The 15,460-nt window shown below is 42.4% G+C and overlaps 3 protein-coding genes and 1 long non-coding RNA gene across 14 annotated transcripts; 1 reads left to right on the top strand and 3 right to left on the bottom strand.

Annotated features, from left to right (window-relative positions):
• Positions 1–681: 681 nt before the first annotated feature.
• On the top strand, positions 682–4,776 carry LOC147044416 (uncharacterized). The gene is made up of 4 exons (XR_015068569.1): positions 682–775; positions 1,018–1,087; positions 2,655–2,791; positions 3,208–4,776. It is a non-coding gene; the product is annotated as an uncharacterized LOC147044416 (long non-coding RNA).
• On the bottom strand, positions 2,625–4,710 carry LOC147044417 (uncharacterized). 11 transcript variants are annotated; one of them, XM_085934900.1, is made up of 10 exons: positions 4,639–4,710; positions 4,319–4,581; positions 4,182–4,221; positions 3,977–4,020; positions 3,660–3,879; positions 3,376–3,452; positions 3,205–3,314; positions 3,038–3,141; positions 2,847–2,957; positions 2,625–2,772 (listed from the first exon to the last, which is right to left on the bottom strand). In XM_085934900.1, exons 2-9 carry the CDS (start codon positions 4,409–4,411, stop codon positions 2,911–2,913), a joined length of 735 nt encoding a protein of 244 aa, XP_085791026.1. In that variant the 5' UTR covers positions 4,412–4,581; positions 4,639–4,710; the 3' UTR covers positions 2,625–2,772; positions 2,847–2,910. The 11 variants fall into 11 exon arrangements, with proteins under 11 accessions (XP_085791026.1, XP_085791027.1, XP_085791028.1 ...); XM_085934901.1 differs by having other exon boundaries at positions 3,660–3,774; positions 3,823–3,879; positions 4,319–4,708; XM_085934902.1 differs by having other exon boundaries at positions 3,660–3,747; positions 3,823–3,879; positions 4,319–4,708.
• A 1,981-nt stretch (positions 4,777–6,757) lies between the features above and the next one.
• Positions 6,758–8,691, bottom strand: LOC147044415 (uncharacterized protein C7orf57-like). The gene is made up of 7 exons (XM_085934148.1): positions 8,456–8,691; positions 8,229–8,269; positions 7,888–8,052; positions 7,537–7,636; positions 7,345–7,465; positions 7,177–7,256; positions 6,758–6,997 (listed from the first exon to the last, which is right to left on the bottom strand). The coding sequence occupies exons 1-7, from the start codon at positions 8,464–8,466 to the stop codon at positions 6,895–6,897; spliced, it is 621 nt and encodes a 206-aa protein (XP_085790274.1). The 5' UTR covers positions 8,467–8,691; the 3' UTR covers positions 6,758–6,894.
• A 771-nt stretch (positions 8,692–9,462) lies between these two features.
• slc16a6b (solute carrier family 16 member 6b) lies at positions 9,463–15,253 on the bottom strand. Its single transcript, XM_085934489.1, has 6 exons — positions 14,836–15,253; positions 13,517–13,750; positions 13,288–13,431; positions 12,454–12,582; positions 11,148–12,056; positions 9,463–11,052 (listed from the first exon to the last, which is right to left on the bottom strand). The coding sequence occupies exons 2-6, from the start codon at positions 13,746–13,748 to the stop codon at positions 10,823–10,825; spliced, it is 1,644 nt and encodes a 547-aa protein (XP_085790615.1). The 5' UTR covers positions 13,749–13,750; positions 14,836–15,253; the 3' UTR covers positions 9,463–10,822.
• Between the last annotated feature and the right edge of the window lie 207 nt (positions 15,254–15,460).

Below are 15,460 nucleotides of genomic sequence, written 5' to 3'. Positions count from 1 at the left end.
AAAAGTCTTCAAAATGTTTGGAAGCCAGAAATAGAAAAGAATCTGTGAGCAACTACTCTTATTTTAAAAGCCAGATGCATTGTTTGTAATGCTTTTATTGGAATGTCATCTTTAGTTCAGAAGATTTATTAACCATAAATTATTTTGCATAGCTCGCGAGTGAACGACTCGTTCAAATGAAGCACTTTTCAGTGAGCGAGTCTTTTTTCACTTCATATAACGTCAACCAGTAGGTGTCGGTAATGCGCATTGAAGCTGATGCCACCACGCTGTAAAACAAATGACGTGAGTTCCCGTTCACAAACAAGTCGTGAATTGCATTTCCAGACAATGATGAGCAGATCGCCGTTTGCTCATATCATTACAACTCGGTCATAAATTAGTATGAAACTCAGACTATATGACAGAATATTATTTTTTGACAAGGCTGGTCTTTTTGACTACTTTTTGAGCATCTTTTATGCGTGTTGACGTAATGATCCGAACTAGTGTATGAGAATATTTGCCATTTTTCACATCTCCTGAGTGTTAGTCACCTAAATGTTGAACAGAGGCTGTGATGTACTGAAGTCAAATTCCTTGTTTGGCATGCTCAAACATGGCGAATAAAAACTCTTGAATCTTGACTAGTGTCGTATGCATGATGTGGGAGTGTCTTTTGCGCAGATTGCCAAGGGGTGCTTTTTTGTATTTTGAATTGAGCTTTCTCGGCTACCGTACACTTCCGCTTCAGTGAGCAGCTAGCTGTTCAGGTTGTTACTATTTGGACTTTCGAGTGAGTCATGTCAACTTTTTCCAAGCTCTCGATTTGCTGTATGTATGTAAATGCGTACATGTAAACAATGACATGAAAGGAGAATATTTGTTAGTCGTTGGGTTAGTGGAAACTCGCTAGCTCTCGTGAAACAAGAGGTGGAGCGTTAGCTAGCACGCCCACCCACCTACAATTAGCATCACTCGGCTGTCAATCAACGGCTAATGAACGAAAGCGTTTGACTTGAACGTTGTTTTTCTTAGTTTTTCCATGTCCAAACTTGAAGACTGGAGGCTCCACGTCGGCTGCTGGTCTATCTGCATATCTCGAAAGGTACCTCCCCATTTTGTTTGCCTCCTAATCTTAAATGTAGAAGAAGGTCGTGTCATATATGACTTCAAATATCCCAAAATGTTATCAAAGGACATTTGAATTGGTCATTTCCCAAATGAATAATGTCCTGATGATTATTTGGGCCACAGTGAAAAGAAACAAAAGAATTGCTCTACAATGGTTTAAGTTACATGTCAATGGAAGAAGTATAGTTTTGAAAAATGGACTTGCATTTGAACTTAAAAAGTACGTTTTTGATCATAGTTGGCACACATGAGAAGTGAAAGTGTACCACTTTGTTCTTCTAAAAGTATGACTTGAATCGAAAAAAATATATATAAATCTAAAAGAAAAAAATTGTGTTAGTTTGTTGGTAGTATTATGTGCTTGAGGAGCTGATGTCATCTTCTCATGGCACACCAGGGAGAAGGTGAGCACATGCAAGCAGCTGACATCTCTCACAAAGCCCAAGTGCCAGGTACTGCACAATATCATCGTCACATTCGCCTGGATGGATGTTTTTTCATGACATTGATGCAAACCAAGTTAGTCAGAAACATATATCTAACTAACTTGGTTTGCATCAGCGTCATGGAAAAACTTGTCCAAAAGTGAGTGGTGGTGGTGGTGGTGTGCAGTACCTGGGACTTAGGTTTTGTCCCAGATGTTTGCACTGTTTGCATGTGCTCACCTTCCCCCTAATGCCTGCCACAAGAAGTAAGTGAGCTCATCAAGCAGGCAGGGCCTTTTCAAAGTTCTTTTCTATACAATAAATTGTTCAAGTGGAATGTGAGTGTTTATGATTTATGAGCAAATTTGCTCATTTGAAGTCTTTCATGCTTGGCAAAGTATTGTTTGAAGTCTTGAGTTGGCCATTTCCACTACTATGGACACAAGTTTTCAGCCTTGAGGTGAGCGTCACTGCAACAGAGCCAAGTGTTTGACTGCTTCTCTCTGTCTCCACATGACTCAAGTGTACAATTGCAGTCACTTTTCGTCAGGTAAAGACAGAGAAGCAGTCAAACACTTGGCTCTGTTCAGTGGCTGAAGGCAAACACTCAACTCAAAGCTGCAAAGATCCTTCCAAAACCTAAGTGCCACTTTGCCCGCCTCCTACCTCCCCCCAAATTCAAGCTGACCAATGGGGTCTCGCCACAGAATTTGCATAACCACGCCCACTTTCTGGCAGCCAATCAAAATGCAGCATTTGCACATCTGACCAATCAGATTGCGGCATTTTAATGAGACCACGCCCACTAAACAGCTAACCAATCACAAACTACCTCATTTGCATATCTACGCCCACTTTTTAACCAACCACAGCCTTTCATTCTCATTGCTCCACCCAGTTTAGGAGCTCTCAGCCAATCATGAAGCAGTATTCGTCATGAACCCGCCCCTTTTTCAAAATTTCGCCAGGAGAAAAAAAAAAAATCCAGAAAATTTTTGGGGTGGGGGAAAAAAAAAATTATTTTGTTGGAAAGAAAATAATTTTTCATTTAAATTGTGATGTTTGAAAAAGAGTTGAAAATGTGTTATTTGTAATAAAGCTTTATTTCGTTTGCAGAGTAAACAGTAACAAGAATATAAGTTAGATAGCAGTCTGCTCGTTGCCGAGTGGTGAAGTGGTCAGCCAGAGAGAAGAGTGGTCCGCCGGTGGGACGAGTGTTACTCCATGCCTGGACCTGAGAGACACAGAGATTGGTAAGTAAAAACAAATCAAAGTTTTGTGCAGAAAATGTTTTGGCATAAACCATACCAGTGCGCAAGCAGAGTTGTACGTGCCACCAGGTACAGCAAGCTGCATGACCGGGAAGCTGGTTTTATTCTTTGCGGCATGACCCAGGAAGCTGATTTTGCTCCTTGCTGCCTGTCAGAAAATAGGGGGGGGGGGGGGGGAATTATTGGAATAGAGAAATTTGTGCACTGAGGAGTATTTAAATGCCTCACTTCTCAGAGCCTTTGAGCTGGTGGTAGTAACAAGACCAAAGTGTTGCTGGTATGCCGCTTTGCTCTGGTCCTCAGCTTCTGTTACGAGCTGGTATTTGATGGTGCTTCACACAAAAAAAAGTTTTTAAACATGTTTGCTAAATTGTCATTTACTATGCTCCTCTTACCAGCAGAGGGCTCTGCAGGCAGCACCGACCCAGGTGAACGAGCTCAGAGGTTGAGGATAAACTGTGGCAGCAGGCTTTTCACTTTCTGGACCAGGATTCGCCACCTCTGCCTGGAAAGAAAAAGGAACATTGCCAACGATTCCATTTAAGTTTACCGCTTTTATTTTTAACTGTAGACTGGAAACAGCCGGTAGGTCGCTGGTGCACAGACAGAGTTCCTGAAATGTCAAGACTATCCAGGGAGACACCTGCACACAACACAAACAAGGGAGCCATCAAGCTGCCATTTAGGACATTTTATTTGAGCGTCAACTCTGAAAATGGAGGCAGCCTTGAGGAACCTCGGCGTGGTTTTGGAGGGTTACTGGAAAGTGAAGGCAGGAAGAGGGAGGTATAAAAAAAAAAAAAAAAAAAAAGAAGTTTTAAACAATGGCAAGTTTCTAGTAAATGGTCACCTGTCAGCAGGTCGGAAGAAGTTGGATCACGCCACAGGTTCAAAACAGTGTAGATCCATGCTGCAGAAACTTGGTCTTTTGGCACCACCTGGTGGACAAAAGGAGAAAGAACAAGCTGAAATGTTTGACACGTGTCAAACATTTGGACGCGTGCGTGTTTCACCAGTAAGGAATGGAGTGCAATGCCGGCCGGCCGTCTCTCCAACCAAAGCTTGCTGGTCTAAAAGACACGGTAACGTTACAACCATTCTGCTTTGACATTTTCAGCCTAGCAAGCAAATTGGGCTTGGCAACGTGTTGAGGAAAAGTCGACCTACCTGCAAGTGTCTCATGAAGGACTGCAAGGCGGCCATCTTGGACCCTGCAGATAAAAGAGAACAAATGTTTGCTTTACTCAATTTGATAAAATTGCTTGCTCTCAAAAATATTTTTGCTGTCAATCTGCGCCCTCTTTTCCAGAAGCAGGCCTGTGGACAGAAATGAGAAGGCAATTAGAAGCAGTCGATTGACTTTAAAACTCACAGTCAGTCGGCCATGACGGGGTCGTTTTGAAGATTGCCACCTGCAGACAGAAAGCAGAAAATTAACACGAATGCATCGAAATATCCAAGTCATTCATTCTCTGGTGGATTTATGCAAACGCCGCTTAGTCTACTTACCTCCGGCCAACGCGCTGTCGTCCAGACGTTGCTAAATGTTTGTGCAAAAATTGCATTAGTCGTCTTTCCACACGATGCGTGCTTGATTTTCATAATGTAGATGTACTTACCCACCGTCAAATGCTTCAATTGTTTGGTTGCACGCCAAATGAATGCGTTTTGGCGGTCGTCGAAGATGTTAACTGCTAACGCTAGCTTCTGCAAACTTCTTAGCTTGCATGCTTGCAAGACGGAAGCACGCACGCTCAAAGTGCAAGTTGACGCTGAAAGAGAGCAAAAAGCAGTTCGTTTGAAAAGGTTACCAAACGTTGAACACCCACCTTGTCACTTTCAAACGCGGTTGTGCAGCAGGTGGACCAGAGCAGCGTGGCTCCCGCTCGCTGTCAGAGGAGAGTGAACGGATGTGTCGCGTTCGTGACGTCTTTTATACTCTTTTTGTGATGACGTCATCAGAAGGGGGGGAAGGAGAAAAAAAAAAAAAAGACTTCTAACAGAGTAGTCTCGGGGAGGTCCTGGACTCGAACTAGCACTGCAATCGTCGGAGTCAATGGCGTTATCCCCTTGACCATTGTCCGTTGGTCATCAGCCAAAGCAATTTTTTTTATATCCCAAATCATGGAGTTATCTTCAGGAAAAGTTTAGAGTAACCTTCAAATACAACTATTCAACTTCCATGGTTAAGATTTCGAATAGCCGAATGGTTAAAGTTTTACCTTCAGTTCAGGAGAGGCGGGTTCGAATCTTGCATGTCACAATCTTTAGCTTTATTTGAAAATGATGCACACAGTGGGTCTCGAACCCGAGGAGACGGGACACCAAGCCAAGTTAGAAACCATACGACCATGTTGTCGTTGAAATTTTCCAAGTTTTTTTTATATATTCATCGACTATGTTTCAAGAAGTAGATAAAATTGCAAAATTACCTGCACATTAAGCAATTCTCGTTGGTGTAGTGGTTAAAGCTTCTGCCTTATGTTCGGAAGAACCGCGTTCGAATCTCACACTTTTCAAACTTTAGCTCAAAGTCTGCTTCGTGTGGGGCTCGAACCATTGTCTTCCGATCACCGGGTCAACTTAAAAACCATTCAGCCATTTTGCCAGCGAAACGCCGCCTTTTTATTAGGTAGTGTACATCAGAATGTCAACTTGCTAAAGTACAAATGTTATTCTACCAGTGAGTGTTACAACATTCAGTGTTGTAGTGGATAAAGCTTTTGCCTTGTGCGCGGGAGAACCGAGTAATAATCCAAACTTTAGCTTAAAGTCTGCCTCGTGTGGGGCTCGAACCATAGTCTCCCGAACACCGGGTCAAGTTATAAACCATTCAGCCATTTCGCCAGCGAAACGCCGCCTTTTTTTTAGATAGTGTACATTAGAATGTCAACTTGCTAAAGTAGAAATGCTAATCTACCAGTGAGCGTTACAACATTCAATGTTGTAGTGGATAAAGCTTTTGCCTTGTGCGCGGGAGAACCGAGTCATAATGCAAACTTTAGCTTAAAGTCTGCTTCGTGTGGGGTTCAAACCGTAGTCTCCAGAACACTGGGCAATGTTATAAACCGTTCTGCCATTTTACCTGGGAATTATGGCCTTTTTATTAGACAGTGTACAGCATATAGAGGACGTCTGGTCGAAAAGGGAAAATGGACATGTTCATTTTACGCTGGGTTACATACGAGTGAATGGGGGCACTGCCATCTTGCGGTAGCTTGGCGTCATTACATGAAGCGCTTCATTAAGCGTGAACCGCTGGTTTACACGATGCAAATTCAAGCTCAAAGTCTGCTTCGTGTGGGGCTCGAACCATGCTCGCCCGGGCTCCGGGTGATGTTATAAACCATTCTGCCGGGGAAATTCGGCTTTTTTATTTGGTAGTGTACAGTACATAAAGGACGTCTGGTCGAAAAGGAAAAATGGACATGTTTATTTTACGCTAGGTTACATACAAGTGAATGGGGGCACTGCCATCTTGCGGTAGCTTGGCGTCATTACATGAACCGCTTCATAAAGCATGAACCGCTGGCTTACACGAAGCAAACTTTAGCTCAAAGTTTGCACCGTGTGGGTCTCGAACCATCCTCGCCTGGGCACCGGGTGAGGTTTTAAACCATTCTGCCATTTTGCCGCGGAAATTCGGCATTTTTATTTGGTACTATACAGTACATAAAGGACGTCTGGTCGAAAAGGAAAAATGGACATGCGGCACTTTTCATTTTACGTTACACTTTGACCGTGATTTTTTCCTAATGATTCTAAAGATTCAGTTCACTTAAAAGAACTAGAATGCTCATCACTAAACTGTCTTTATTTCTTAACATTGCTGTTATTGCTACTGTTAATATAAACCGTGACAGGTCACAGATTTTTTTTTGCACCATCTATTTACATGGACAGTACATGTACAAAATCTAAAATAATACAAAGAAAAATATACATTGCTTCAGTTTGATCTTTTTATTATCTCTGTATCAGATTCATATGAAAAAGCAGCAACACAATAAATAAATGCTTTTGCATTCGAATGAATAAAATGACTTTAAATTGTGAGTGAGCCAGATGATATATGTCGAACTTGACTAACTTGACTCAGTCTCATTTGTAGATGGTTTGTCCCCATCTATGTAACCAAAACTCAACAGCTTTGACATGTTGACTGGAGAGGATTTCTTGTTGGATACACTATGGGAACAAATATTTTCCTCAGGACAGCCAGCATATATTGTGACTTTTAGAACACTGGAGCAGACTGAAGATTGAAACGTATTATTATCTTTAGGGTCAATGTCTGCTCTCTCAAAGTTAGCAGCCTCCATGGTTGTTAAGAAACAACGCCCTCTTGTGGCAATAAAATAACTTACGTCCTCCTGAATTTGCTTCCTACATCATTTGGACTGGGTGGCCGCCATTGCACCAACTTTTTGGTAGGAGTCTTCTTTTTCTGCAAAACATTACAAAAGTCTCAAATGTGTCTGTAAGGAGCATTTATTCTATTTGGCCATGGTCAATCTCCATCCATTGATATTTACCTTCTCCTTGCGAGGGCTTCCATCATCCCTCTCCCATGTAGACATATTGTCTGTCCAAAAAGGAGGTAGTACCCTTTGTGAGGAAGCTCCTGGACTTTTCTTCTCTTTTGTGCAAATAACCCTGATGGTATAAAAAGTATACATATTAGGCCCCTAATTAACAGACTGGTTATTAAAAGTGTCAACATTCACCTTTGGTTACCAAGAGCTTCTATTGGACCATCCAACAGTGCATCTGCAACTTCTAATGAGTTGGGCTTGGATGCTTTTGTGTCATCAAAATACAGAAGCCCTATGGAAAGGGAGGGAGGATAAACACTATAGTATATATATTAGGTGTGTGCATCTTTTTAATCAAATACAATTTGATACAAATGGTATCACACATGGGGTTTACTAGTAGGATTTAATCGCATACAAGTAGTTCAAAAATATTAGTGGTCCGAATTGCACTGGTTCTAATCTCCTAATTTGCTGTCGATAGTAATGACAAAGTGCACATATATAAAATGAAGATTGCGCAATGCATCAAGATGACAGTACCCTTGTGGCCCCCTTGTTTTGCAAGCTTGACGTAGTCGGAATCAGTGTCAAGAATTCCAACCCTTTTCCCGACCTTCACCACGTCTATGACTGTGCTGAGAACTGGGGACAGTCCAGGGATTTGAGATATCTGGCCTTTTACTCCATGGTATCCTTTTTTGTCACCTGTGATTTTAAAAGTACAAACACATATGCGAACTTACAACAATCACTTGACTCAAAATATCAAGTCATGTCAGGTGGTGGGGAAAAATAACTGAGTTTTTGCCACTGTCCCTGAAGGCAACACACGCACGGGATGTTCCGCCGGCTTGTACTCATATAGAAACTGTTGTACTTGCCAGATTTCGCCGGTTGAACGTCGGTAAGATCTTTGGGATTTCTAGTAGAAATGGAAACAAAACCCAGCACATCAACTTTTGCGACGTAAACTAAAGTGTAGAGCTGATTTTGCACCAATTGGTATTATTTATTTTTAATACCAACAGAAGTGCAAAAAAAAAAAATTGCCCCAAAAATAACCAGAAGCGAGACCACGCCAAGTTGTTGGTCCAGGTCATTGTCTTACTTCGAATTCATTTTGAACAGATACGAAAAGGTCCGGATGCGCTGAATCGGTTGGTGTCTCGTTGCTGTGGAAACGTGGTCTTCTTACGCCAACTCACTTGTCTCGATGTAAACCCCCAAATATATTTGGTATAAATAACGCCACTTATGAAGGGCATCCTTCTGCATGTGACTGCTGGCGCGATCGTCTACTTTAATTCTTTTCGCTCAAGGGCCCATGCAGCACACAAATGATAGCGAAGAAACAACATAAAAGAGGCGTCCTCAGGTTTTGTGCCTTGATTTGTGCCTCGTATCATGACGTCAGCATACGTAAACGTGAGCTCACGACTGAAGTGGTCAGCTACGTGGCTTCACGGCTCAAATGTTGTCATTGCAATGTTGAAGTAATGTTAATAATAATTATTATAATTAAAACTAATTTAATTTAAAAAATAAAATAAAAACGAACTGAAATGAAAAATCCAAAATGTGCAAAGTTTGTATACAACGTGTCATGTGACCTGACGTCATTTGTGGGATACGGTTTAGCTATAGGCAATAACGCAACTAATGCTCTGGCCTGTAATTTTGGACACATGCATGAAAAGTCCAAAACATCACCAAACTTTGCTTGTGGTTTGGTGAGCTATGAGTAGTGGAAAAAGCACCCTTCAAATGTTTGCCTCAAAAATGTATTGTGTTAAGCGTACCTTTAAAAAAAAAAAAATCTGTAGAATCTGAATTTTATCTTGAATCCCAATTTAAATCTTCCATTGGTTCATTGTTATTAAATGTATATTTATTGGGCGACACAGTGAAGCACATCCGCCTTAAGTGTGGAGGTTGTGGGTTCGATTCCGGCACTAGCGTGCATCCGGAGTTTGCATGTTGTCCCTATGCCTGTTTGGGTTTCCTCTTACAATCCAAAAACATGCATGGTAGCCCAATGAACAATTGTCAATGTCCTGATGTTACGGTGTAAATTATTTCAGACAGAAAGAACAATAAAAACCCCGATCCACAACATTCTGCAAGTATGCCTTTTTATTAAAAAAAAAAAAAAATGACATCAATAATAACTGGCAGCTGGCTGCCGTGTTCGATAAAAAAAAATACTGGCACTAAAAACAAAGAAATGATCATTGGAAAATATGTATAAATAAAAAGTAAACAGCAAACCACAGAACTAAACTTTTAAGTGAAGACCACACAAGACTACCATCTGAATGGAGGGGCATCATCTTTGTCCTGGCAGAAACTTCTTTTGTACATTTGCATAATAGAACATGCATGGCCATCTCATTCAACATGTACCAGTGCATTTAGGTCTCTATTCCAGTGGACCTCGTGTATTCGCGGTACAGAGAAAGCCTTGTCAGCCTTGGGGAAAAAAAAAATGGTGTATAAGCGAGACATTGAAATACATTGAAAAAAAAAAAATCACCCCCAAAAATCCTTGAGTGGTGATAAACCCCCAACAAGCTATTTTACTGTATTTTAAACACTGATATTTCAGATCATGATCACTTTTATACGTATTCATTTTCAATACGTATGCTGTCGTGTAACAAGGTCATTCTAAAGGAAATAAATAGGATCAAAATAAGAAGACAGATAAAATCAATGCCTTTAGCAAAAACAACAATTAAGGTGATGAAGTTTGTAAGGCTTGGGCGAAATCTTGAAAACAACACTTGATGAGCGGGAGCTCCCTGATTCAATGGATAAATAAGTTAAGTAATATTGCTGGAACTTGAAGAAGTGGCATACATTTAACACAAGACGTCATTTCAGTTGACATTTTTGTATTCTGATTGCGTCATATGCACTCAGGTAGCCAAAAAATAATACAAGGCCTGAGGTGCTGTTTTGGATTCTTCAGTATTTTCTGCACCACCATCTGAGTCTTGATGAGAAGCGTCATGCAGACAGGTGGCATGCCTTAACATGAGCAAGGAGATGGATCGTGCGTGCAGGGCAGATTTGCAGTCTTGCTTGGTCATGCGGGATTCAGGTGGTCTCTTCATGAGTGTGGTTTGAGACCTCCAGCGTGAAGAAAGTGCCCTGAGACAACTTCTGTTGTGATTTGGCGCTATATAAATATCTTTTTCCGGTGGGACTTACAGAAGTTGATGAAAATGGTTTAGGAGCAGAGCTGGACATGTGTCCACGAAGGTTTGAAACCATGTGCTCAACATGGCTGTCTTTGGTCTCCTTAAGGAGTGAGCTTCAAGCTTGTCAGAGAGTGCGACACCTGAGTTTGGAAAGGAGCAGCAGCAACAAAAAGGTGATGAAAATTGGGGGGGGTCTCCTGCTGTGTGCCAAATTTATATTTTTCTTCAATCTCTTGAAGCTCTTCTATGACACAAGTGTAGTCTTCCGCCATTTACTTCTTGATAGGACTGTCCTCCACTCCCAAATCAACCTCCAAAAAGTCCTGCAGGTCATTGTCCTGGAAAGGTTTCTCCTCTTCCTTCACAAGATGACTTTTCCGTTTTTGGCACATGCCAGACTTGACTGGACCAAGTAGAGCCAGGCAGACGGCACTGAGTCCCATCCCGACAGCACAGGAATAGAAAGCCGAACCGTAATTATTCGTGATATCCACCAACGCACCTGGAGAGAGAGAAAGGTAACATTTTAAGATGGAAATACAAACGATGAAGGACAACATAATTGTGATCTGAAAAACAAAAACAAAAACATCATACCTCCTACAGGTGGTCCGGCAAGCCCAGCAAAGCTCTGGATAAAGACGTATACTCCCACAGATGTGGGCATTCTGTCAATGCCTACTACGTCCTCCTCAGCCAGCATGGGGATGTGCGTGGAGCCCACCGTGCCCAGGAAGTACCCGTAGATGGCGCAGCAGACAGCAAGGCCCCAGAATTCCCAAACAATGGTGAAGGCCACCAGCACCAGACATAAAAAAACAACACACCACAGCAGCACCAGTGTCTTTCTGCAAGGGATTTTGTTCAGCAACACGCCTATGGACAGACGGCCAAAGATCTCAGCCACTGCCATCACGGAGAGCATGTAGGACGCCATGGTGGGCTCCACGCCACGGCTTTTACTCAGTTCAACGATGTAAAGCTGAGGAGCAAAAAAACCCAGCGTGGCAAACAGGCCGAAGAGTGAGTAGCAAATGAAGGCACCGTCTTTCAGGATAGAGAAGTCCAAAAGTTTGGTCCGGCGTGGTTCAGAAGGACCTGACACTGACACTTCTGGTTCAGAATCCACCTTGAATGGGGAGGGGGGAGTGGACAATGACAGTTCCTGGCCCTCTTGGTCCTGCAGCTCCCACTCTGCCTTGATTTCAGCTCCTGCCACCCTCAAATCCACATTTGAAGTAGAAAGGGAAGTGACACCCGAGTCCTCCGAACTCTGGGAAACTCCTGAACTGATGGAGGTTCTGGTTTGCTCATTTTCTAGCTCATAAACCTCCTGCAGTTGTTCCAAAGAGAGTGCCTCCACCATTTCAATGTCCTCCTTTTCAAGCTCTGGCTGGATGATGATTGGACGGAGAAGAAGGCCACAACCGATAATACAGGATTGGAAAATCCCAAGGACAATGAGACAGTGGCGCCATCCAATGTGTTGCTTCAGTTTCATGAAGGCTGCAGGGACACAGTTAGAGGTTAGTAAGTGACTATTGAGTCAAGGTTCACATCCTAGGTAGACAATTTCTCTTTTTGTTTGGGGTAGATGTGTTATTATTTTCCTCAATCCACAGTCATAATGCAAAAGTGACACAATTCTTTAGTGAATCTGCTCCTCAGTGGACATGGGGAAAAAAAAAACGATTACAAAAGCAACTCCAAGGTCACTCTCCATTCTCTATCAATGAAAACAATGTCATGTTTATGATCCTGAGCGGCTGTGGTGTGGTAAGCAAACATCACACAGTAAGGCCAGAGATTCAAATCCTGCTGACAGTGAGGCAGGTGTGCTATCAACTCCTGCACTGTGTGACCAAAGATTAAAAAAAAAAAAAAAAAAAAACCGAATCCTCACCTGGAGCAAATGCAAAGATGGCAAAAGATTCTCCGGAAGAAGCAGCAGAGGTAATGAAGGCTCGCCGCCTGGAGAAGTACTGGGCAAGAAGTGTGACGGTGGGGAGGAAGGTAAGACAGTAGCCAAAGCCTGTAAACAAACAGGAGACAAGAAAAAGGGGGCATCACAGCCACTGGCCCGCATGGTAGGTAGGAACACAGCATGGCTAGAGGGTTGGGTCAAAGGTCAGGGTGTCAGGTCACTTCTTTGTCAGAGCTGGTGGGTTGCTTGAGAGGGTTCGGCTTTACTACAACAGCAGCTGAAAGACAAAAGCATGTAAAGACAAAAAAAAGAGACGGGGAGAGAAGAGAAAAAGGGATGGTCCAGTTAGTTGAGGTCAGTTAAAAGGGAGACACGGCAGTCAGAGTGGGAGAGCTAGCAGTGCTTTCTGTCCGAAAAACAAACACACACACACAAAAGTAAGAAAATAAATGAAATAAAAACGTCACATCCACATTTCATTTCACAAATCTGCGAAGGAATTTCGAATCGATTACATCCCTACAGTTAATGTATTTTGTCTGGAAATGTTTTGCGTCATAATTTGCGGCAGACGTTGTGTCCATCTTTCATAGACAGTGAAGTACACCTTCAACTAGTTTGATCTGGAAGAAATCGATTTGTCTGTTGACACTGCTAGAAGTCCCTTTGGTTCCAAATAAACAAGGTTTCAAACGAGACATGTCCGCAACAGTACTGCCATCGCGCTGTAAATGTCACATGGACCAGACAGACAACACACAGCCCGGGGGGATGCAGAGATGGCTGCCAAGCAATGAGGCTCAACTCTATTACCTGAGATTACGCCAACGGTGATGTACATCTCATTGATGGAGTTGGTGAAGGCGGAGGTGATGGTGCCTAAGCTGACGAGAAAGCCCCCAATCATTACAACAGGGCGATGGCCAAAGCGGTTGCTCAACATGGTGGACAGGGGGGCTGCAGGGAAGAAACAGCACGAGCGTGGTTGAAATTAGTCTTCTTTAAAACAGGAAGAGAGCAACAAAGCATTCCAGCCGCTCACCAGTAAAAGTGAAAATGAAGACGGAGATAGAAATGACCCATGACACCCGAGTGTTGCTCTCATTAAACTCTTTCATCAAATCCTGGAGGAAGATCCCCAGGCTCTTGAGAGTTCCATAGGTGCAGATCTCTACTACAAAGAAGGCGACAGCAACAGCCCAGCCCCAGCCACCTTCGGGCACCTCTTTGTAGACATTCGGACCCAGGAAACCATGGCAGCTGGAACCCAACATGACTGCAATGGGGAACAGAAGAATTTTTATTTTCACTGAAAGCCTGTGTAGCTGATTTTGGTGAGACAAATTTGTCATATTTAATTTCATGGAATTTTATGACTACTGTTTATCATTTTATTTGGGCAAGCTATGCGAATTTAAAGGTACTGTGACATGCAAAGGTTTTTGGTCATAAAATCCTCCATGCTAAAATCTTTGATTGAAAAGTGTTCCATATGGAGGCCATGATTCATTGCGACAAAGATGTGAATAATTAGTGTTGCGTGAAAGAGCAAAATCAAATCTGCCCGAGGGCGGACAAGGCTAACCAAAAACTTGTTCCTTTATCTGGTTTCACTTAAGACCATCATGCAACAAGAAAAATGTAAGCCTTGACTGACCGATACTACCATCTGATACACCACAACTTAAGGTATCGGCTTTGGATATTAATGTGTCAATTAAACCTTAGAAACTCTAGCAATTAGTTTCTTTGTCACACAAGACTTTCATGGGGCTTGAAAGCATACTTGCAAAACACAGGGCAACATTGTCAAAATGTGCATGAAAAATTGGCTCAAAATGTCACATTCAGCCAAATGTCGTCAAACACTTCATTAACACAGATAACATCAAAATATCCAAAACAGGGCAAAGTTGAATATATATATATATATATATATATATATATATATATATATATATATATATATATATATATATATATATATAATAAAATAGATGAAAACCAATTATTTTTTTTTATGTTATGCGAATGCGCCCATTAAAGCAATTTATACCATGTGGTCAGGACATCCGCAGTGCAGTGGGTTGGGGGGGGGCGGCTGATGCAAGTGTGCCGCATCCCAGGGGTTTCTAACCATGAACCCAGGCTACAGAATGGCCCCTCGGCCCTTACTGTCCTCTGCTTTTTATATTGACATATTCAGTTATGTACCTTCATTTTTGAACCCACAAAACACCTCGACGCTGGTTTTAGTGTATTACTGTATGACTGCTCTATACGTTGCGTCTATGTAATCGACACGAACACTAGTAACAAAGCAGAGATCATCCAATAACTATCGTCGCCAAGATAACTTACCGGCTGTGAGGTGACCGGAGGAGAACTAGTTGAATAGATGAACTGTACCCGGTTGGGGGGAAACTAACACAGATTCTTCTTCATCGCTTTCTGGCTCGAGTCGATAATGAGGAGTCGTACTCGAGCTTTTGTCACTCCAGGTGAGACATGAACCGGCGTTAAGAATTTGATCTGATTGTCAAATGTGGCGGTGGCGGAAGCGGCAGCATCTTTTCGTCCGCATCTCTAATCGCCGGTCAGGCAAGCAGGCAGGCAGGCAGGCAGCCAGGCACTCACTGCCTGTTTTGGCAGCTCTTTACCGGCTCAAGCTGGTATTTCAAACGCGGACGCGCAAATGTCTCCGTCATGAACGCGCAGAGCTCAGAAAGCGGTTGCGTGCTGCTCAGAGAAACGCGCAAAGCCTGACTCATGCAACGTAGAAGTACTTCGCAGGATTCTTTTTCTGTTCGTATTATTAGTTATTAAAGTTTCCTTTGAATGTGGTGTACTGTGCATTTTTTTTACATCATCCCCTTCTATGTCAAAAATAATGTTCTTTTTATGGGCAGAAGATGTAATACAGTCGAATCTACTGGGGGAAGGGAGAGTGAATAAAGTGACGAACGTAAAAATGTAAGGTGGATTT

This window comes from Syngnathus leptorhynchus, chromosome 16 (assembly GCF_054491065.1).
Source record: "Syngnathus leptorhynchus isolate UIUO chromosome 16, UIUO_Slep, whole genome shotgun sequence".
NCBI classification, from domain to species: Eukaryota; Metazoa; Chordata; class Actinopteri; order Syngnathiformes; family Syngnathidae; genus Syngnathus; species Syngnathus leptorhynchus.
This window is presented reverse-complemented; position numbering and strand designations above follow the sequence as displayed.

What these genes read in the sequence shown, in the direction of transcription:
- LOC147044417 (XM_085934900.1), bottom strand. Translation starts at nt 4,411, where the DNA reads ATGAAAATCAAGCACGCATCGTGTGGAAAGACGACTAATGCAATTTTT. An exon ending in CCCGTCATGGCCGACTGACT is followed by an intron (nt 4,021 to 4,181) that starts GTGAGTTTTAAA and finishes TTTTATCTGCAG; the next exon opens with GGTCCAAGATGGCCGCCTTG. An exon ending in CCGGCTGTTTCCAGTCTACA is followed by an intron (nt 3,315 to 3,375) that starts GTTAAAAATAAA and finishes TTTTCTTTCCAG; the next exon opens with GCAGAGGTGGCGAATCCTGG.
- LOC147044415 (XM_085934148.1), bottom strand. An exon ending in AAAACAAGGGGGCCACAAGG is followed by an intron (nt 7,637 to 7,887) that starts GTACTGTCATCT and finishes CCCTTTCCATAG; the next exon opens with GGCTTCTGTATTTTGATGAC. An exon ending in GGAAGCAAATTCAGGAGGAC is followed by an intron (nt 6,998 to 7,176) that starts GTAAGTTATTTT and finishes TTGTTCCCATAG; the next exon opens with TGTATCCAACAAGAAATCCT.
- slc16a6b (XM_085934489.1), bottom strand. Translation starts at nt 13,748, where the DNA reads ATGTTGGGTTCCAGCTGCCATGGTTTCCTGGGTCCGAATGTCTACAAA. An exon ending in CTTCATTTTCACTTTTACTG is followed by an intron (nt 13,432 to 13,516) that starts GTGAGCGGCTGG and finishes TCTTCCCTGCAG; the next exon opens with CCCCCCTGTCCACCATGTTG. An exon ending in CATCTTTGCATTTGCTCCAG is followed by an intron (nt 12,057 to 12,453) that starts GTGAGGATTCGG and finishes GTGTCCCTGCAG; the next exon opens with CCTTCATGAAACTGAAGCAA.